The 23274-nt window shown below is 44.3% G+C and overlaps 1 protein-coding gene across 1 annotated transcript; it reads right to left on the reverse strand.

Annotated features, from left to right (window-relative positions):
• Window positions 1–18716: 18716 nt before the first annotated feature.
• LOC123395733 (protein UXT homolog) lies at window positions 18717–22423 on the reverse strand. Its single transcript, XM_045090760.1, has 6 exons — window positions 22170–22423; window positions 21296–21510; window positions 21051–21152; window positions 20300–20407; window positions 19229–19283; window positions 18717–19131 (listed from the first exon to the last, which is right to left on the reverse strand). The coding sequence occupies exons 2-6, from the start codon at window positions 21430–21432 to the stop codon at window positions 19087–19089; spliced, it is 447 nt and encodes a 148-aa protein (XP_044946695.1). The 5' UTR covers window positions 21433–21510; window positions 22170–22423; the 3' UTR covers window positions 18717–19086.
• Window positions 22424–23274: the final 851 nt, after the last annotated feature.

The following is a 23274-nucleotide window of genomic DNA, read 5'->3' on the forward strand; positions in this document are numbered from 1 at the left end:
AAGTACCCTTGTAAACCCCAGGGATTCGACTTGTATATAAAGGCAAGTCCCAGGGAAGGAGAGGGGAGGTTAGAAATCATCGAGTGCTAGGTCTGGCGAGTTACGCCCTCCTTGTAATCGAAACTCCATCAATACAACTCAAAGCAGGACGTAGGCCTTTACCTCCTCACGAGGGGCCGAACCTGGGTAAATCGCCGTCTCTCTCCTGTTCAACCCCTTTGAGTCGCCACCAAGGTGCGATGGCTCCAGTACTAAGTCCTTTCACGAGGACATTTGCCGTGACAAAACCACGACACTCTGCGAAGGGCCTATCTATTTTACTTTACTGTTGAGTCATCCTCTTCTTATAAAAAAGGCACCAACTATAGAGAGCATAATTGTCATTCTGAGTGTAATGTGCATTGTCCCAAATTACCACATTGTCTTCTGCATGATTGTGATATTACTTATTTTGAAATATTTATTTCTAGTCTCCTTTAAGACTCCGAAGGAGCGTCTGCATTTATGTTTTGCTTCACTCTTGGGGGCTAGCGATATACCACTCTAGTATGTCTGAGTCATGTGCATTGTGAACTCGTCATGATTTTCAGTTGCATATTATTCATTCTTTGTTGTTTGAAACTCTTCACATGATCGAAGGATTGCTTCGTGCATTGTCTTTGTAGCATTGTTGCAATACTTGTTGGACTTGTTCATAGTGCATGCTTAATACATCTGATGAAGCAAAAGAGTGTGTCCAAGTTTTCTTTGTCGCATCCAGTTCGTTGAACTGAATTGCTTGAGGACAAGCAATATGCTAAGATTGGGAGAGTTGATACGTCTCAAACATATTTTGAATTTTCCAAACACTTTTGCTATTGTTTTGGCCTCATTATTGCATGATTTGAATGAAACTAACCCGGACTGATGTTGTTTTGCAGCACAGCTGCGTGTATGGTTTTCTTGTGTGCAGGAAAATGGATATTTAGGCGTCCCGGAAAATTCCAATAAAAATTAGAGAAAATTCATGCACCGGGAGGAACCCTGGGCCAGAAGATGGGCCAGAGGGGGGCCACCAGGCCTCCAGGCAACCCGTGGGCACGACCTGCCCCCTAGTCGCGCTGGGAGGCCGCCTGGGTGGGGTCCACCTCCTCTGGTGCCCTACTTTGGCTCCTATTTTTACCCGTGATGGAGAAATCCCAGAACAGAAGTCGTTTTGCAAGTTGTCGATGCGAAGCCGCCGCCACCCTCGGTTCTTCTCCGGGAGAGCTAATCTGGAGGCTGCCTTGGCCTCCGGAGAGGGGAAGTCGTCGCCATCATCATCACCATAACCACTCCATCACCCTTCCATGGCTTCCCCCATCATGTGTGAATAATTCCCTACTGTAGGTGAAGGGGGTGGTAGGTATTGGATGAGTTAGATCATGTAATAGTTTGTCGGATTGTTGGCGGCATGTTGCCTATCATCTACTATGGTGTTTATCATCTTTGCTACTACTTGTTACTCTTAATGCTTGTCACTTAGGGCCCGAGTGCCATGATTTCAGATCTGAATACCTTATGTTTTCATGATTATATTTGTGTTTTTGATCCTATCTATGAGTAGTATGCACCTATTATAGTCCGGAACCGGCGATTCTAATGGTGACAACTTGGGACACCAAAGGGGATAGACTATAGTTTGAGGATTCCATGTATCCATTGATTGTTAATGCTTTGTTCCAGTGCTCTTTGACAGGAGCACCTTAATCTCCATAAGTTCCTTCTGGCCCCGTTGGTAGCGGGATGGTAGGACAAAAGATGTTGTGCAAGTTCTTATTGCAAGCACGCACGACTACCTTGGGATACATGCCTAATGTTTGATATTTGCCTAGATGATCATTACTTTTCTATGTGCCTTGCCCCAAGTTAAATACATGATATCTCTCATCCATGGCAAACCATCCATCTCCCTAGCCTACAGTGTTTTAATCCTGCCAGTTACTAGTTGCTCTACTTTAGCTATTTTACTTTCGTTGCTTTGCCACCTTTATCTCCGTTGCCACAATCACTTACATATCACCGTTGCTACTAATATTTCGTTGCCAAGCAAGTATCTTTCAAGTGCGGTTGAATTGACAACTCAACTGCTAAAGCTTGTAAATATTCTCTGGCTCCCCCTTGTGTCGAATCAATAAATTGGGTTAACTTACCCGCGAAGACTGTGGCGATCCCCTACAATTGTGGGTTATCAGTGGGACATGGGAGGACAATGGCGTGTGTCCTTATCTCTTTCTCTCTCTCTCTCTCTCTCTCTCGTTCTTGATTTGGCATGATCTTGATGTACCATAAATTTTGTTAATATAGTTCGATCATATGATTTTCTTCCATCTTTAACTTGTGATGGATTGAGTCTTGCCTTTTGAGGTTTCATCGTATTGAATATTTTGGATTTGAGAACACATGTTGTATGTCTTGCATGCGGATACCCGTGGTGACAATGGGGTATTCTATTGAGCACTCAATGTATGTTTTGGTAATCAACTTGTGGATTCCCATGGTAACATTGGGGTAATCTAGGCATATGGGTTGATAAACATTCTCATCCTAAGTTTTGCCGATAGAGATTCTTGGGTGATTCTTTGTCGCACATTGGAGAATGGTTATATGATTCAATTAGGTGAGAACTATTCTCTCTCTCTCTCTCGTTCTTGATTTGGCACGACCTTGATGTACCACAGTTTTTGTTAATATAGTTCGATCATATGATTTTCTTCCATATTTAACTTGTGATGGATTGTGTCTTGCCTTTTGAGGTTTCATCGTATTGAATATTTTGGATTTGAGAACACATGTTGTATGTCTTGCATGCGGATACCCGTGATGACAATGGGGTATTCTATTGAACACTCGATGTATGTTTTGATAATCAACTTGTGGAATCCCGTGGTGACATTGGGGTAATCTAGGCATATGGGTTGATAAACATTCTCATCCTAAGTTTTGTCGATAGAGATTCTGGGGTGATTCTTTGTCGCACGTTGGAGAATGGTTATATGATTCAATTAGGTGAGAACTATTCTCTCTCTCTCTCTCGTTCTTGATTTGGCACGATCTTGATGTACCACAAATTTTGTTAATATGGTTCGATCATATGATTTTATTCCATCTTTAACTTGTGATGGATTGAGTCTTGCCTTTTGAGGTTTCATCGTATTGAATATTTTGGATTTGAGAACACATGTTGTATGTCTTGCATGCGGATACCCGTGGTGACAATGGGGTATTCTATTGAGCACTCGATGTATGTTTTGGTAATCAACTTGTGGATTCCCGTGGTGACATTGGGGTAATCTAGGCATATTGGTTGATAAACATTCTCATCCTAAGATTTGCCGATAGAGATTCTAGGGTGATTCTTTGTCGCACATTGGAGAATGGTTATATGATTCAATTAGCTGAGAACTATTTAGAGATTGCACCAGTGAAAGTGTGAATCCTAGGTCTTGTTTCCAAGCATTGATATAACGTTTTGCCCATTGTTTGGCACTTGCTACCTTACTGTTTCTATATTTTTAGATTACAAAAACATATTTTTATCATTCATATTACACTTGTATCACCATCTATTTGCCGAACTAATACGCCTATACAATTTACCATTGTATTGGGTGTGTTGGGGACACAAGAGATTACTTGTATTTGATTGCAGGGTTGTTTGAGAGGTACCATCTTCATCCTACACCTCTCGTGGATTGATAAACCTTATATCATACACTTGAGGAAAATTTGCTATTGTCCTACAAAACTCTACGTTTAGAGGCCCAACAGAGTCTACAAGAATAAAGTTGTGTATTAGAAATCATCCCCTAAGCCGAGGCCGCTGCCTAGCAATGTGGTCATTGGCGACCAATGCAGCCACCACAATCTCTTCATCATCCGATGAAAAAATGAAGTTGTGGAAAAATACACATCCCCGCAATCCATGGTACCTTATGAGCAATGTGTCAAACACCTTGCGATCGTGGTGGAGACGCGATCGGGAATAACAACTCAAGTTCTTGTCGGAAGGTTGGTTTGGGTGGGCCACGCCGTGTAGCTGCACAGCGCTGCCAAAAGGTGTTGGGTTCGATGAGCGTCATCGGCGGTTGTAGGTTCTCTCGCATCAGATGCGACGACAAGCAACCACCAACACCGACAAAAAGACTATGAAACGTGGGTGTGGGGTGGCTATGTCATGGTGTGGTCGTAGTTAGGGTGGCTCAGTAGGAAAGCGAGGAGGAGGCCAGAAAAATGGGTGGCGGTTGCGATGGCGGGGGGAGGGGGAGGGGAAGAGAAAAGGGTGACATGTGCCCGACGGGCGGGCCACGGGAGGACAAGGGCATGCACGTCTCTCTCTCTCTCTCTCTCTCTCTCTCTCTCTCTCTCTCTCTCTCTGTGACAGCCCGAGACCGACGCTCCAGAATATTCCCCCTTTATTCCGTTTTCGTCGTGTGATTATTTTTAATTTTCACATCATCATCGCATCATGCGCATCATCCACATTGCATCGGCATCCCGTTGCCGCCAGTTTTCAAAGTTGCATCCATTATTAGTTGCCGGTTCTCGTCGTTGCCCGTTCTGAGCCCGACCACAATCGCACGCGCCCGCGGCATCGTCAAATCTTGTTTTTAAAAGTGTGTGTAAAACTTCCTCCGGTTGGGTTAAAACTTGACGTGTGGTCTTATTTAGATATAGGTAGCCCGTCTGCCAATTTTCGTCGCAATCGGAGTCCGTCTCGTAACCGAATGGTCGACCGTACCGGCACCGTATTCGGTCTATCGTCGGACGTTTTTTGGTGTTTTAAAATTACGTTGTCGGGTGCTGTTTTCCCTCTCATCTCCGGCTAGCCTATCTACATGACAACTTAGCCTTTCCCCCGTTCGAAACCGTCTGATTTAGATCACGCGATTGAAACCGGGGCGAAATTCTGCTAACCCTAGCCCCGTTTGCCTATAAATATATGCCTCCGTGCCTAATCTAGCCCTCTCCCTCTCTCCTCCTCATTTTCCGCGCCACCCCACCAAACCCTAGCCGCCATATGTCTCCTCCTCTCCCTCCAGCCGTCGGGCCCACCCAAGCCCGGGTCAGGCCCTCCCCGAGCCCATCTGGACCCGAGGCAGCCAACCCCCGCGGATCTGCAGCGCACCTCCCTCGGCCCCCGCACCGTCGCGAGCCATGCGCGCCGCCTCCGGCCAGCCGGCACGCCGCCGCTCGTCGCCCAGCGTCGCCTCCTCCCGCGCAGCTCGGAGCGCCGCTCCGCTACCCTTTGCCACGCCTGCCATGCTCACCTTGCCCGTTGCCGGCTCGATCTCCTCGCCCCGGTGTCGCCTCGACCCTCCGCCACCGGGAACGGGGCCCCCGTGGCCAGATCCGCTGGTGACCGGCCTCGCCGTCCCTCGTCCCACCTCGCCGGAGCGCCTCACGTCCCCTCCAGCCTGCGCCGTCATGGATTTGGCCTCGCTGCGACGGGAGGGAGGACAAGTCTCCCATGCCGCTCGCCAGGCTGGGCTCGATCCGCCCCGGCCGGCCTAGGCGCTCGCCTAGGCCCAGGCGCCTCGGCCTGCCTCGCCCCTCTAGGCCGGCTCTTCGACTTGGGCCGAGCCCATCAGGTGAGTCCCCCCCTTCCGCCTCTATTTCGGGCACTAGGCGCTAGGTATCTTGCGCATGCACAGTTTAGGCCCGATAGTCGAGATCCGGCCCGATTAGTATTTTATTTCAGGTCCTGTGATTTATTATTATTTCAGGAATATGTCTTATTGCAAACGCCCGTGGAATTTAATCCGTATGTCGGATCGGAGCGATTTATATATGAAACTTGATTAGTTTTCCGCGTAGATTATGATTTTACAATTTGCATGCATGTTTCAAGTTGCTTGACCCGTCGAATGCCTAGTTTTGCATGTTGTCCCAATAGGGAATTGTTTTGTATTTAATTTCCGTGCGTGTCCGGATTGCTCAAACCCCATAGATGAAATGCTCATGTTTTTAGGGACCTTTTGCCTTTTTATAGAGTAGTTGTTTGCATTTTTGCATGTAGGTTCCGTCTCTAGTTTGTTATATCGTGATTAGGACATAATCTCGCATATTCGTGTGGCGATATTATTTATTTTGCAACCCCTCATGTTATATATGTTTTTGGGGTAGAAAAATCCATAGAAATTAACTATGCATTTAGTTTTAGCTTTTGAGCAAGTTAGTGCGCGTGATATTTTGCCATGTTGCCCTTTTGTCTATTTTGTGTGATTTAATCCGTGCATGATATGAATGAGTTGTCAACTAGAGATATGCCCTTGGATGTGAAGACTAGCCCCTGGTAATTTTGGTTGCAATAGAAATCCATGTCTAGGTGTTGTTTGCTTGCTCTCAATATGCTAGTTAATAGTGCTTATTTGGAGATGCTAAAATATTTCTAAGTCTGAAATCTGTTATATTTTGTTGCTATCTTGGTATGATTTTATCTGGTGATCTGTAGCTCTCTTGAGGTTGGTGCAATGGAGTTAGTTGTAGTCTTTAGGATTCTCTAGCATGTTGTGAATTTTCATGCCATTTGGAGCCCCGTACCTTATGGTTTTGCTGTTGTCAATATGCCTTCAGATCGAAAACTGCACTGTCATAATCTGTTATTTTCAATATGCCATTTTATGAGTTCTTTTCCTAGTGATCCATCTTCCATGATAGATTTTGTTAGTAGTATGTTGTAGTGCATCTTGACTTCTATTGCCTCATGCCTTGTTTGAGAATTTTGGATTTGTCTAGCTAGTTGTTCGAGGGTGTATAAAATGCTATGTGGTTGATTTTGGCAGATTGTAGTCATATCTTGTTTAGCTTGTAATTGTTGAACCATTGCTCCGTTTTAATCCTGTCCTATATGAAACTTGCTTAGAATCTCGTGTAGTTTCATATTGTCTTGATGGTTGTATGTTTTGAGATGCTTGTGACTGTCGGTGCACACATATTGCATTCATGCCATCATATCTTGCGGTGTTCGTATCTTTTGAACCGCAGCTCCGTTGGAGATGTTCTCTATGTGTAAATTGATTGAAACAACACGTAGAATCATGTGAATCTAGTTATTTTGTTGTTTAACTAATATTTGAAAGTGTTAGATCAGATCTGAATAGAATTATAAATTAACGTATGAGGTCATCTCGGAGATGCTATATGTCGTTTCCGACCTCATTTAAAATGCCTAGATAGGTAGATTAATTATGCTTCACCTCTTGCCATGTTTAACCACAATTAATATTGTCGTGTACCTAATCGGGGTAGAACTAATTAATATGTATGTGGAGTTTCGTCAATATGCAACTTGTTGCATATTGAACTTCACTTAATGTGTAGTGTTTGATTGTTGTGAATTGACATGCCATGTCTTGTGTATATTCAACCGTTCATGCATCATATGTGTTGTGCATCGTGTGGTGTATATCGTGTGTTGATTCTTGTTTCCGATTTGCTTCGTCTCGATAGAGTTTCGCAAGCGTGTCAGATTGTGAGGAGCCGTTCGACTACGTTGGTTTGTCTGCTTCACGGAGTCGTTCTTCTTCCAAGCGGAATCTCAGGCAAGATGACCATTTCCCACATACCATTACTATCATTGCCATATGCTAGTTTTACCGTTTCTATCGTTATGTGTCGCTGCCTACCACCTGTTAAATATCAGCATTCCAACATTGCCATGAAAACCTTCAATCTGATCACAACCTAGCAAACCACTGATTGGCTATATTACCACTTGCTTAACCATGTGTTAGCGTTGCTAGTTGCAGGTGCATTTGCTTCCATGTGATAATATGGGTTCCTTGTATATCACTATATTAATGATATTTAAATTAATGCACCTATATACTTGGTACAAGGTGGAAGGCTCGGCCTTTCTAGCCTGGTTTTTTGTTCCACCTTTGCCCCCTTAGTTTCGGCTACCGCTGTTATGTTCCATAATTGAGCGCTTCTAACACGATCGGGGTTGCTATGGGGACCCCCTTGATAATTCGTCTTAGATTAAAGCTGGTCTGGAAAGCCCAACATTGGTTCTATATTTTCCCAACATAATAATTCTGTTAATACTGAAATGCATAGGGAGTTAGCGCTACCCGAGGAGTTTCTACATAATACAGGGGGGCAGTGCTAACGGTGTTGGTCCCAAAACAGAGCAACTTATTAACGCTACCCGGGGCAACTCGGCGTTTGCCGTGGTAACCATCGCTCATCCGGTGTGCCCTGAGAACGAGATACACGACTCCTATCGGGATTGTCGGCACGTCGGCCGGCCTTGCTGGGTTAGTTTTACCTTTGACGAATGTCTTGTGCATCGGGATTCCGGTGATGCTTTGGGTAATCTCAGAGTTGAGGTTTTCCACTAAGGAGTCCGACGAGATCGCGAGCTTCGTGATCGAGGATTTCTATGTGGCTTGTGGTAATTTGTGATGGACACTTGGAGCACCCCTGCAGGGTTAAATCTTTCGGAAAGTCGTGCCCACGGTTATGTGGCAACGTGGAAACTTTGTTTAACACTGGTTCTAGACAACTTGAAGTTAACTTAATTAAAACTTGCCAACTGTGTGCGTGACCGTGACTGTCTCGTTCGTGAGCTCCTTCTCCGGTCGAAGACACGGTGGGGTTATGCTTGACGTAAGTAGGTGTTTAGGATCATTCATTTGATCATCAATAGTTCACTTCCGCTACGCGTAGATCTTCCCCTCTTTATTCTTGTACTCGTAAGTTAGCCACCTCACATATGCTTAGTCGCTTGCTGCAGCCTCACCACTTAACCATACCTCACCTATTACGCTTTGCTAGTCTTGATACCTTTGGAAATGAGATTGATGAGTCCCTTGTGGCTCACAAATTACTACAACACCAGTCGCAGGTACATGTAAAGGTTACTTGACGCGAGCGCGTTGATTGTTCATTTGGAGTTGCTTCTTATTCCTCTTCTTCATCGATCTAGGATGGGTTCCAGGCCGGCATCCTGGGATAGCAAGGATGGACGTCGTTTTCTTTTCTCGTTTGTTTTCGTCCGTAGTCAGACCCTGGTCTTCTTCGTGCTATTTATGTATTGTACTTATGTGACTTCGATGTAGCTTGTGGCGAGTGTAAGCCAATTCCATATATCTCATCTTTTCAGTACATGTACTTGTAACGATATCCATTCTTGCGAAACGACGAGATGCGCTTATATCCCTGACGAGGCCCTCGTGCCAAATTGAGGATAGGATCGCATCTTGGGCGTTACAAGGTTGTATCAGAGCAGTACCGACCTAGGAGCCCCCTTGATTGATCGAACTTGGCCGAGTCGAGTCTAGTGGAAAAACTATTTTGAGTCTTAGTTATATACCGGAGAGTAGGTTTCTTTTTTCTCCTCTTCTATGATCTGGTGAGGAATTTCGACTTAGGAATTTTAATTCGACTCCTCTTCTCACTCAAAAAAAATTTAGGATCATGCGGATATTCTTGGAATCTATATGATGTCGATGTGACGGAGTTCTGTCTTGGTGCCTCCTGTCTAACTTGATTTCTTCCAGTGAGTTGAGCTCTAAGGGATTCTTGAGCACATCGTTATCATTCATATTTCTTAGTATCCCAGGATGGAGGATGTTCGTAATTGCTTCAATACTGGTAGTAGCGAGAGGAGTCCAGCTTCCCCAGTACTGGTGCAGAGAGTTCCGGATGTATCGTCATACTCATTATCGCTGTGATTACAAGTGTCTGAGATAGATGAAGTTCCGAGATTCTGGTTATGTGTTGACGGATGTGATACACTGGACGGGTTAGTATAGGAGTTGAGTGATATATTGCTCCTCGTATCCGTGGAACAGATTGCATGACCAGAAATTTCGGGAGTTCTTAGGTGGAATTCAAGTAGTTACTTATAGGACAATCTTCCAACAAATGCATGATGTTAGGTTGGGGTTCGACATCTAGTGGATTCGTTTGTTCACGGTCGACTTACAACGATTCTCGTTGTGTCTTAAAGAGTCCTTGTAGCTTGCTACGACTCGGGGACGCTTCGTATGTCGTGTGCACTGCCTTGCATAGGATGGCTACTGTAAGGATCGAGCCCGTGCGATCCTGTCCACGAAAATATCGAACGAAATCTCTATCATGAATTTGTTCTGGCTTGTTTCGTAAGCCTCATCCCTTTGTTTCGTTGGAGTATGGTAATTCAAGTTGCTTCGATGTCAAGTGGTGAATTCATATCCTTCCAAGAGCTGTTCTCATATTTCTATGGGAATTCTCATTAATTTCTGTTGCTCAAATCAACTTGTCTTTTCAATTTCTTGTCAACCGGAGTTGTTGTGTCAATTCTTTTCCAATCGGTGTGCTTATCTTCAGTGAATTCAATCCTCTCCAATTTTGCAAGATCGATCTCTCTTTTCTTTCCGGGGTTGTCTCATATGTCCCAAGTTGTCTTTGTTTTTCCCCGCCCTCCCGCCCTTTTCTTTAGTGATTCAATTATCATCCAAGTATCTTATTTTCGTTCTTGCTTTCGCTATCTTTTCTTTCTGTTGTTACCGGTGATTCATTGTGAAGATTCTCAGGAGCTTCGTGTTCATCTTATTCAATCTTTTTATCTTTTCCGGTGAATACAATTCAAGCTCTCAGTGTTCATCATATCCTTTTCTTCCTCTAATGATTTTGTGTTGGCAATTCTTATGCAAGCCTCTCTTGTTGTTCATCCATCTCTGTTCTATCCGGAGTGTTCAAGATATATCAGAGTTTCTTGTTTTCAGATCTTACATTATTTCGAGGTTTTAACCTCATCTAGTTTTCATTATACCGGTGCAGTATCTCTATTCTAAGAAATTATTTCAACGATGGTTTCTTTGAGTGGGCCCATAACCCACAGATTTTTCCCAGGATCTTATCTGACTCTTGTAATCTTTTCCCCGGAGATCTCTAATTCTTTCAGCTATGACATAAGTCTGAATTTCATCAGTCATATTCCTTCTTCAAGATCGCTTAAAATTTATTTGCGTCTTTCGCTCAACCTTTCATTCTTCATTATTCCGGAGTGTCTCAGTAATTCTTGGTGGTGTTCTCCTCATCATTTTCAGCTTGGAAGACCGAAGGAGTGTTCTCCCAAATCTTGGTCCATTCTCTTCATGATTCATCATTTCAGCTTTGTGTTATCTTCTTAATTGTTCCCAATCATGAGTATTCCTTTCTTGCTATCCGGTGCATTTCTGGGTTGTTTTCATTCTTGATCCTCCGAAGGCCATCATTTCAGAAGATTCTTCATTCTCAGCTTTCAGATTTCATCCTCAATTCTTCTCAATTGTTGTCTCTTCGTTCATCTCTCAATTATTCCGGTGCCTCATTCAAGTTTTCTGTTAGGTGGCTCATGATCTTTTCGTTCTCATGTATCTCCATTCATTCTTGTTCTATCCCTATTCAATCCAATTCTTACCGGTGTCTCCTTCAAGACTTCTTCAAGTTTGTGCTCATATATCTCTCCTCAATCTTTTCAAGAAGAATAAGTGGTATGCTAAATCCGTTGCTTGTCATCAATTAAACTTGATGAAGGATAAGCATAACATAATTCTTATTCTTGTTCATAATGATTTGAATTCTTCTTCCGGAGTGGCTCATGATATCAATTCTTCGTTCTCAAGGTGTTCTTCAAGATTCTAGTGCTAGTAGTTCTCATTTTTCTTCTTCGTTCCTTCTTGACAAGAACTAGTTCCTATTCTTTGTAACAGAGTCTTGGTGATGTTGCTGTCTTCAACCTATCATCTTGTTCTATAAAGATCATGGCCTTTCCTTGTTTTTCGATTTAGCTTAGTTTGTTGTGATTTTTCTCAAGATCTGTCAATCTTATCAAATTTTTGTCCTCAGTTTCCTACCGAAGTGCTGCCGAAATTTTCTGTGAATTCTTTCTTGTTTCTCATATCATTCTTCATCTCCTTGCAACCTTCAAGGATCGTTGGTTTCACTCGTTTGTCAAAGAAGAAATTAAGTCTTACCTCTTCTTCTCATCCTCTTCTCCTTTCATTTTTGGATCTCGGGTCGAGATCCTCTTGTAGTGTAGGAGAGTTGTGACAGCCCGAGACCAACACTCCAGAAGATTCCCCCTTTATTCCGTTTTCGTCGTGTGATTATTTTTAATTGTCCCATCATCATCGCATCATGCGCATCATCCGCATTGCATCGGCATGCTGTTGCCGCCATTTTTCAAAGTTGCATCTGTTATTAGTTGCCGGTTCTCGTCGTTGCCCGTTCTGAGCCCGACCACACTCGCACGCGCCCGCGGCATCGTCAAATCTTGTTTTTAGAAGTGTGTGTAAAACTTCCTCCGGTTGGGTTGAAACTTGACGTGCGGTCTTATTTAGATATAGGTAGGCCACCTGCCAATTTTCGTCGCAATCGAAGTCCGTCTGGTAACTGAACGGTCGACCGTAGCGGCACCGTATTCGGTCTATCGTCGGACGTTTTTTGGTGTTTTAAAATTACGTTGTCGGGTGTCGTTTTCCCTCTCATCTCCGGCTAGCCTACTCTACACGACCACTTAGCCTTTCCCCCGTTCGAAACCGTCCGATTTAGATCGCGCGGTTGAAACCGGGGCGAAATTCTGCTAACCCTAGCCCCGTTTGCCTATAAATATATGCCTCCGTGCCTAATCTAGCCCTCTCCCTCTCTTCTCCTCGTTTTCCGCGCCACCCCACCAAACCCTAGCCGCCACATGTCTCCTCCTCTCTCCCTCCAGTCGTCGGGCCCGCCCAAACCCGGGTCAGGCCCGCCCCGAGCCCATCTGGACCCGAGGCAGCCAACCCCCGCGGCCCTGCAGCGCACTGCCCTCGGCCCCGCGCCGTCCCCAGCCGTGCGTGCCGCCTCCGGCCAACCGGCACGCCGCCGCTCGTCGCCCTGCATCGTGTGCTCCCGCGCAGCTCGGAGCGCCGCCCCACTGCCCTCTGTCGTGCCTGCCATGCTCGCCTTGCCCCGCCGCCGGCTCGATCTTCTCGCCCCGGCGTCGCCTCGACCCTCCGCCGCCGGGAACGGGGCCCCCGTGGCCAGATCCGCTGGTGACCGGCCTTGCCGTCCCTCGTCCCACCTTGCCGGAGCGAATCCCATCACCTCCAGCATGCGCCGCCATGGCTGTGGCCTCGCTGTGACGGGAGGGAGGACGAGCCTCCCATGCCGCTCGCCAGGCTGGGCTTGATCCGCCCCGACCGGCCTAGGCGCTCGCCTAGGCCCAGGCGCCTCGGCCGGCCTCACCCCTCCAGGCCGCCTCTTCGACTTGGACCGAGCCCATCAGGTGAGTCCCCCCTGCCGCCTCTATTTCGCGCACTAGGTGCTAGGTAGTATCTTGCGCATGCACAGTTTAGGCCCAATAGTCGAGATCCGGCCCGATTAGTATTTTATTTTAGGTCGTGTGATTTATTATTATTTCAGGAATATGTCTTATTTCAAACGCCCGTAGAATTTAATCCGTATGTCGGATCAGAGCGATTTATATATGAAACTTGATTAGTTTTCCGCGTAGATTATGATTTTACAATTTGCATGCATGTTTGAAGTGGCTTGACCCGTCGAATGCCTAGTTTTGCGTGTTGTCCCAATAGGGAATTATTCCGTATTTAATTTCCATGCGTGTCCGGATTGCTCAAACCCCATAGATGAAATGCTCATGTTTTTAGGGACCTTTTGCCATGTATTTTAGAGTAGTTGTTTGCATTTTTGCATGTAGGTTCCGTCGCTAGTTTGTTATATCGTGATTAGGACATAATCTCGCATTTTCGTGTGGCGATATTATTTATTTTGCAACCCCTTATGTTATATATGTTTTTGGGGTAGAAAAATCCATAGAATTTAACTATGCATTTAGTTTTAGCTTTTGAGCAAGCTAGTGCGCATGATATTTTGCCATGTTGCCCTTTCGTCTATTTAGTGTGATTTAATCCGTGCATGATATGAATGAGTTGTCAACTAGAGATATGCCCTTGGATGTGAAGACTAGCCCCTGGTAATTTTAGTTGCAATAGAAATCCATGTCTAGGTGTTGTTTGCTTGCTCTCAATATGCTAGGAAATAGTACTTATTTGGAGATGCTGAAATATTTCTAAGTCTGAAATCTGTTATATTTTGTCGTTGTCTTGTCATGATTTTATCTGGTGATTTGTAGCTCTCTCGAGGTTGGTGCAATGGAGTCAGTTGTAGTCTTTAAGATTCTCTAGCATGCTGTGAATTTGAATGCCATTTGGAGTCGTGTAGCTTATGGTTTTGCTGCTGTCAATATGCCTTCAGATCGAAAACTGCACTGTCATAATTTGTTATTTTCACTAAGTATGAAAATGTGTGTGGGATGCCATTTTGTGAGTTTTTTTCCTAGTGATCCATGCTTCCATGCTAGATATTGTTAGTAGTATGTTGTAGTGCATCTTGACCTCTATTGCCTCATGCCTTGTTTGAGCATTTTGGATTTGTCTAGCTAGTTGTTCTAGGGTGTATAAAATGCTATGTGGTTGATTTTGGCATATTGTAGTCATTTCTTGTTTAGCTTGTAATTGTTGAACCGTTGCTCCGTTTTAATCGTGTCCTATATGAAACTTTCTTAGAATCTCATGTAGTTTCGTATTGTCTTGCTGGTTGTATGTTTTAAGATGCTTGTGACTGTTGTTGCACACATATTGCATTCATGTCATCATATCTTGCGGTGTTCGTATCTTTTGAACCGTAGCTCCGTTGGAGATGTTCTCTGTGTGTAAATTGATTGAAACGGCGCGTAGAATCATGTGAACCTATTTATTTTGCTGTTTAACTAATATTTAAAAGTGTTAGTTCAGATCTGGACAGAATTATAAATTAATGTATGAGGTCATCTCGGAGATGCTATATGTCGTTTCCGACCTCATTTAAAGTGCCTAGGTAGGTAGATTAATTACGCTTCACCTCTTGCCATGTTTAAACATAATTAATATTGTCGTGTACCTAATCGGGATAGAACTAATTAATTCGTATGTGGAGTTTCGTCAATATGCCACATGTTGCATATTGAACTTTACTTAATGTGTAGTGTTTGATTGTTGTGAATTGACATGCCATGTCTTGCGTATATTCAACCGTTCATGCATCATATGTGTTGTGCATCGTGTGGTGTATATCGTGTGTTGATTCTTGTTTCCGGTTTGCTTCGTCTCGATAGAGTTTCGCAAGCGTGTCGGATTATGAGGACCCGTTCGACTACGTCGGTTCGTCTGCTTCACGGAGTCGTTCTTCTTCCAAGCGGGATCTCAGGCAAGATGACCATTTCCCCAGATACCATTACTATCATTGCCATGCTAGTTTTACTGTTTCTATCGTTATGTGTCGCTGCCTACCACCTGTTAAATATCAGCCTTCCAACATTGCCATGAAAACCTTCAACCTGATCACAACCTAGCAAACCACTGATTGGCTATGTTACCGCTTGCTTAACCATGTGTTAGCTTTGCTAGTTGCAGGTGCATTTGCTTCCATGTGATAACATGGGTTCCTTGTATATCACTATATTAATGATATTTAGATTAATGCACCTATATACTTGGTAAAAGGTGGAAGGCTCGACCTTTCTAGCCTGGTGTTTTGTTCCACCTTTGCCCCCTTAGTTTCGGCTACTGGTGTTATGTTCCATAATTGAGCGCTCCTAACACGATCGGGGTTGCTATGGGGACCCCCTTGATAATTCGTCTTACATTAAAGCTGATCTGGCAAGGCCCAACATTGGTTCTATATTTGCCGAACATAATAATTCTGTTAATACTGAAATGCATAGGGAGTTAGCGCTAACCAGGAGTTTCTACATAATACAGGGGGGCAGTGCTGATGGTGTTGGTCCCAAAACAAAGCAACTTATTAACGCTACCCGGGGCAACTCGGCGTTTGGCGTGGTAACCATCGCTCATACGGTGTGCCCTGAGAACGAGATACGCGGCTCTTATCGGGATTGTCGGCACGTCGGGCGGCCTTGCTGGGTTAGTTTTACCTTTGACGAATGTCTTGTGCATCGGGATTCCGGTGATGCTTTGGGTAATCTCAGAGTTGAGGTCTTCCACTAAGGAGTCCGACGAGATCGCGAGCTTCGTGATCGAGGGTTTCTATGCGGCTTGTGGTAATTTGTGATGGACTAGTTGGAGCACCCCTGCAGGGTTAAATCTTTCGGAAAGCCGTGCCCGCGGTTATGTGGCAACGTGGAAACTTTGTTTAACACTGGTTCTAGACAACTTGAAGTTAACTTAATTAAAACTTGCCAACTGTGTGCGGGGTCGTGACTGTCTCGTTCGTGAGCTCCTTCTCCGATCGAGCACACGGTGGGGTTATGCTTGACGCAAGTAGGTGTTCAGGATCATTCATTTGATCATCAATAGTTCACTTCCGCTATGCGTAGATCTTCCCCTCTTTATTCTTGTACTCGTAAGTTAGCCACCTCACATATGCTTAATCGCTTGCTGCAGCCTCACCACTTAACCATACCTCACCTATTAAGCTTTGCTAGTCTTGATACCTTTGTAAATGAGATTGCTGAGTCCCCTGTGGCTCACAGATTACTACAACACCAGTTGCAGGTACAGGTAAAGGTTACTTGACGCGAGCGCGTTGATTGTTCATTTGGAGTTGTTTCTTCTTCCTCTTCTTCATCGATCTAGGATGGGTTCCAGACCGGCAGCCTGGGATAGCAAGGATGGGCGTCGTTTTCTTTTCTCGTTTGTTTTCGTCCGTAGTCGGACCCTGCTCTTCTTCGTGTTATTTATGTATTGTACCGATGTGACTCTGATGTAGCTTGTGGCGAGTGTAAGCCAATTCCATATATCTCATCTTTTCAGTACATGTACTTGTAACGATATCCATTCTTGCAAAACGACGAGATGCGCTTCTATCCCTAACGAGGCCCTCGTGCCAAATTGAGGATAGGATCACATCTTGGGCGTTACACTCTCTCTCTCTCTATCTCTCTCTCTCTCTCTCTCTCTCTCTCTCCCTCTCTCTCTTGATTAGGCGCGATCTTGATGTACCATGAATTTTGTTAATATAGTTCAATTATATGATGTTCTTCGCTCTTTATCTTGTGATGGGTCGAGTCTTGCCCTTTGAGGTTCCGTTGGATTGAATACTTTGGATTTGAGAACACGTGATGTATGTCTTGCATGCAGATACCCCTAGTGACAATGTGGTATTCTATTGAGTCACTCCATGTATGGTTTGGTAATCAACTTGTGGACTCCCGTGGTGACATTGGGGTAATCTAGGCACATGGGTTGATACAAGTTCTCATTCTAAGTTTTATCGATAGAGATTCTGGGGTGATTCTTTGTAGCACGATGGAGGATGGTTATATGATTCAATTATCTGGGCACTATGCAGAGATTGCACCAGTGAAAGTATGAATCCTAGGTCTTGTTTCCAAGCATTGATATATTGTTTTGCCCGCTGTTTGGCACTTGCTACCTTACTATTTTTATATTTTTATATTATAAAAACCTATTTTACCATTCATATTACACTTGTATCACCATCTCTTCGCTGAACTAATACGCCTATACAATTTACCATTGTATTGGGTGTGTTAGGGACACAAGAAATTGCTTGTATTTGCTTGCATGGTTGTTTGAGAGAGACCATCTTCATCCTACACCTCTCACATATTGATAAACCTTAGGTCATCCACTTGAGGGAAATTTGCTACTGTCCCACATAACTCTACGCTTAGTGACCCAACAAAGTCTACAAGAATAAAGTTGCATATTAGACATCATCCCCTAAACCGAGGCCGCTGCCTAGCAATGTGGTCATTGCCAACCAATGCAGCCAACTCAATCTCTTTGTCATCTGATGACCAAATGAAGTTGTGGAAAAAATACACATCCCCACAATCCATGGTACCTTATGAGCAATGTGTCGAACACCTTGTGGACGGGAATAACAACTCGAGTTCTTACCGGAATGTTGGCGTGGATGGCCAACGCCTTGTAGCTGCGTAGCGCTGCCGGAAGGTGTTGGGTTCGAGGAGCGTCGTAGGTGGTTGTAGCTTCTCTCGCACCGAATGCGGCGACAAACAATCACCCACCAATAAAAAGACTTATGAAACGTGGGCGTAGGGTGGCTATGTCATGGTGTGGTCATGGTTAGGGTGGCTCGACAGGAAAGCGAGGAGGCGACTGGAAAAATGGGTGGCGACGGGTGACGGTGGCGATGGCGGGGGGATGGGGCAGGGAAAGAGAAAGTGGCGGTGTGTGCCCGACGGGCGGGCCAGGGTAGGACAAGGGCGCGTGTCCCGACTGCCCACGTGATGTCCGTTTCGACACAAACACGACTCAAATTTAGGCTGAGAATGAGTCGAAATGGACAAAAAACAGACATTTATCCATTTGTTGTGGCATGTTGGGTCATGTTTTGTGTTCGTTTAGCCAAACCATTTAGGATCGGGCGCTGGAATTGACCTAAACATCATGCATGTAGAGTATGAACCAAAGAATTCTCTACTCACATGCAGCCCGAGTGAGTTTTGTCGACACCCTCGAATCTCGATGAATTTGCACACGGTGGTTATTAATGAGCAGGTGGTTTTTTCCTAGCAAAACTGTATAAACCTCAGGCAGGAAGAAACGTTACTTCCTCCGTCCCGGTTTATGGTTTATAAGACATGTTTTTGATGATACACTTTTGATGACATATAACTCATGTTTAGCTAGTCAAATCAATGACCTAGAACTACATGCATCTATAAACCGAGCCGGAGTGAGTATCATTTCCCAAGACATTGCATTTGCTGCCAATCATCTGAAAATTCAGTTTGCAAATGACAACTCACATCAAGTGTAGGCACTTGATGATGTGCAACAAGCTTCACGGAATGTAAACAACAGTCCATTGATCACAGTATTCCCATTTGCCACTTCTTTTTATCTATATTTAGTTTACAGAATGCTGAATGCCGCCTAGTCAGCAGTGGGACTACTTGAGAGAGCTGCATCGTTGGCATACAGCTTGTCGCAAGAATCTTAAAAAAATTCCATGGCAAGATACATCATACCCCTCTACCAAGCATCTCTATCTCTCTGCCGCAAGTTTGGTGTGTAAGCGTCTCTCTGCCGCTAGTTTGATCCCGGCCGCTCACTCTGCCGGTAACTGCAGGAGTTCGCGGATGCCTTCACACACCTGCATTTAAACAACATAAGAGTGTGTAACATCAGAACATAAGCAGATTCACAACATCTACTGCATCAAACGAAAGCACCCAGTCCATTATACATACCAACTTGATCTGTGCTTTTATGCTCGCTATCAGGTGTGTGTACTCGTCTATTTGTCTGCAAACAAACACGTAAAAGTTTACGACATTGACATGTGAGTGAATGAATGTCAACTACAGAGGAGCAAGGGCATTTTCAAGCATAAAAAGGGAAATTACAACAGCATATGAATGTCGTACAAGGGCCAAACATTGGCAACGACTGGGGCCATACAAACAGCTGCAACCTACCTAACCACATGCCTGACAATGGAATAATGTGTCTATAGAACTGGGGCCGTACTAGTTAGCTATATGCTGGAATGTCAATAAACATAAACCAATTCAAGAGTTGAGACATAAGAAGATACATACTACCTCCATCCCAAAATAAGTGTCGCAAACTTAGTACTAAATTATGAGTAGTACAAATTTTATACAAGATCAACGGCACTTATTTTGAGACGGAGGGAGTATATGTTATGAGCCACATATGAGGCAAACCACTAATATGGTCCGACGATGAATAACAATGGTTTATACAATGTTAACGAAAGCTACATAAAGTATGTTATGTTCATAAAATTTCCAAAGGTGTCTACGGAAGTGAATATTAGATGCAGATCAGTAACATACCAGATTAACAGAATCAACTTTGCCTCTGTACAATGTATACATAGTAGCTTATGATAAATAACTAATAAGTGACCTCCATTCTTCATCTGATGGCTGATGCGAGCATCAAACTCCAACAGAGAGATGGATACCATGAATAGCTAAATACAAATATTGTCTATAAATCTAAGAGCCATCACAAGGCTCAAGATTCAAGAATACCATCTCTTTCTCTTGTCCTTTGCTTCACAAGAAAAAGAGAATCCAAGCACTTCATGCAAACCAATATTTTCTACCAAGTTCCATAATATGGTTAAAACAAGTACTGAGTATATACTATCTACACAAACTGTGTGGAACAGAGCATGAAGCACCCGAACCTCCCTCAATCATCAATATCTCTTTAGCATAACTCCCTTCTCACAAAAAACATGTTGCGCAAAAGCAAGATCTGATATTCAAATGTTCGAGTTGAGTTACCTGCCCAACCTTGCTTCTCTTACAGATATAAACTGCAAAGCCTCTTGCCAAGTAAACTCCACATGAAAACCTAGACCAATATCCACAAAGATGTGCCTCGTGTCCGGCCTGCAGAAATCACCACAGAATAATGGCATTAATAAGATCTCAACGGTTCAAGAAATCTGACTGTAGGCACTTATGTTCGAAACAGTCAATTCTCGTTAGCGCTTCACAATGATGATCTGAAGCTATTCCAAATTTGTAATTTTAAGCTAACATCTGGTTAAACAATTGCAGTTAGGAATGGAGTTGAAATAAAGAAGCAGCATAAGGACATATCAAAGGAGGTTCCATGTTTGCTTCTTATACTGTCTAATGGCCAACTGCATTCTTCCAATTTATGATGTGAACACCAAACCAATTCACTTGCATGCTGTCTCCATATGTGAACACCACCTTTTTCTTACAGAGGGAGCCGACCTTTTTGTATTTTTCAGATCCATATAGATATAGGAACACCTTTCTCATGTCTATCCTACTGCAAAAGCTACATCAAGCATAGAGCTACTCCACTTACGTAATGTAGATTGGCCCCTAAACCGTGCAAACTACCTACCCTAATAATATTATTTTTATTTGATGGTCTACTTCTCTTAAATTAGCATTAGGATAGAGAAATTTCTTTTCTAGAGATTACAGAGAAAGCGAGAGAGTTTTTTCTACTATACTTCAGATTGTTTAGGCGGGGGAGAGGGGAAAGGATGTTTACACTTCTGCCTGCATGTACACCTCTGAGCCAAGATTGACCATGGATCGCATGCTCGTTACACCATTCTTTTCCAAATTTTCGATGTTCTTCTTCAAATCCAAGCTGCCAACACCCAATGAAGGTTCATCGATCAGAAGAATGAGCAATATTAAGGCCATACATTTGAATAACAAAAATCAACGGGCCTAAATGTGTCAGTACAGTTACAACGCAAGGGAAGATGAGGAGAGAACCGAGTAGCTTACAATGTCTTCTGCTGCTGGAACAAGTTATCGCGCTGGGCTATGGCGTTCACGAGGTCAGGCTTGAGCCGCCGGTCAACGAAATCTTCAAACTTCTTCACCTTCTCCTGCCGGAGACGCGCCTCCACAGCCATGGCCATGGCCCCCGTTGATTCCTTTGAGATTCGTGAGTCGCGAAATATATAATGATGTACTGGATAGCGGCTGTGGTGACCCCTCTGTCATTGCCAAGGCGGTGAAATTTTAAAATCAATGAGTTAAGGTTGTCATTTATTGATGCAACATAGTCTTCAAATTGATATGTTGTGTATGCATCCATGCTAAAATAATCGGCAACTCAGGACATGGCGTACCCACGCAACTTTATATAGCATATATCACAATAAGCTTAACCAATTGTCACAACTTATGTAATCCCCAAGTAACCTCATTTGTACATATCCCTCATTTATAAAAACTAAAAAATGGCATAGTAGGGGTGCTCCCTACTGTTTTTGCTCAATTTTCTTTTTGTTACAACTTATATACATATGTATCATAATTACAGACTTAGAGTCAAGTAGACACAAATATAGCACATATCATAGTTACTGTTAAATTGACGACACAGAGATGACACTTTGCAGCATTACGATGTCTTGTGCGCAGTGGCGTAGCCAAGACACTCCAAATTTTAATTTTTTTACACAGATGAGCCTATAGACAGACAACAGTTGAGCAGGAAGCGTCAATATACTCATGGTCAAACAAAATCAACATCCACTAATTGGCACCACACAATTCTACACAAATGAGCCTATATGTGAGACTCAACTCAATACTCATTGTCACTCAAGAATTCAACACTATGAAGAAAGCAGAAGCACCTCACCCTCACCTTGCTGCGGTCGGCAGGCACCGGCGCACGAGGCTGCGGGAGGGCGAGCAGAAGGGGGCCCGAAGACGGCCGGAGGGCACCGGGCTACGGGAGGGCGGCAGCCGGCAGAGCCTGGAGCCCTGCAGGAGAAGTCGAGCTGCAGGAGGCCGGCGGCCGGCGAGCACCAGGCTGGAAGGGGAACCGGCAGGGAGGCAGGCAGGGAGCGGCGGCGTGGGTCGGTCCTTGCGAGCGAGCCTAAGATTCAAGTGGGCTGCAGGTTGCAGGCTGCTGGGCCGGTTGGATGTTTATAGGCCATAGTCAAATAATATGGGATACCGACCCCTCAAAAAAAAATGGGATACCGTGGAAATCACTAATTATAAGAGTACTCATTTTCCCTCTCGTTAGGGTTTCTCTTCCTCCCAGCGATGTTTTTCACCACCGTCAAGATTTGCCTCCCTTACCTCTGCTTGCGCCAAGGTTTTCCCCTGTTCTCGATCCGGGAAGACCCTGTGGCGCTCAGGGATCTTGACGGGACCCGTGGAGCGGCGGAGGACCTAGGGTTCCCTAGGAAGACCCGATTCGTTTACAATCGGGTTAGGGTTTTGAGATGGCTTCGAGCGAGGCTTCGGGACCTGCTACGGCAGGCCAGCCGGAGGTCGACGACGTGGAAACATTGATGAAGGAACTAGGGGTGTGCCAGGAGGACTTGGATGATGTGGTGTTCGATGAGCAAGAGGCACCGCCAGAGGCTGCTCGATGGATTGGCCTGGTCAGGGTTCACTCCCCCGAAACCTATAGCCAACTAGTAGAATGCTCGTGCGTTACCACGGGCTCTTAATTTATTTTTTGATTACACGGGCTAAGACAACCTTTTGAAGTTAATACTGGGCCATTTACTCCATCGCTATGAAGCACACAAATTAATGGTAAAATACTCCACACAACAAATAAAAATGACTTCACATGTGAAACTTTTTAATCCATTGCTAGACTTGAAATGGGCACCATCGCAGTAGTTATGATACTTATTCTTGCCTATATTATGATTTAAGGAAAAGTTAACTGACTACCAATCCTGGAAGAAGGGGTCTCAATTGAACCCCTTTTGATAGCAGATTTAGTT

Source organism: Hordeum vulgare, chromosome 5H (genome assembly GCF_904849725.1).
Source record: "Hordeum vulgare subsp. vulgare chromosome 5H, MorexV3_pseudomolecules_assembly, whole genome shotgun sequence".
NCBI lineage: Eukaryota > Viridiplantae > Streptophyta > Magnoliopsida > Poales > Poaceae > Hordeum > Hordeum vulgare.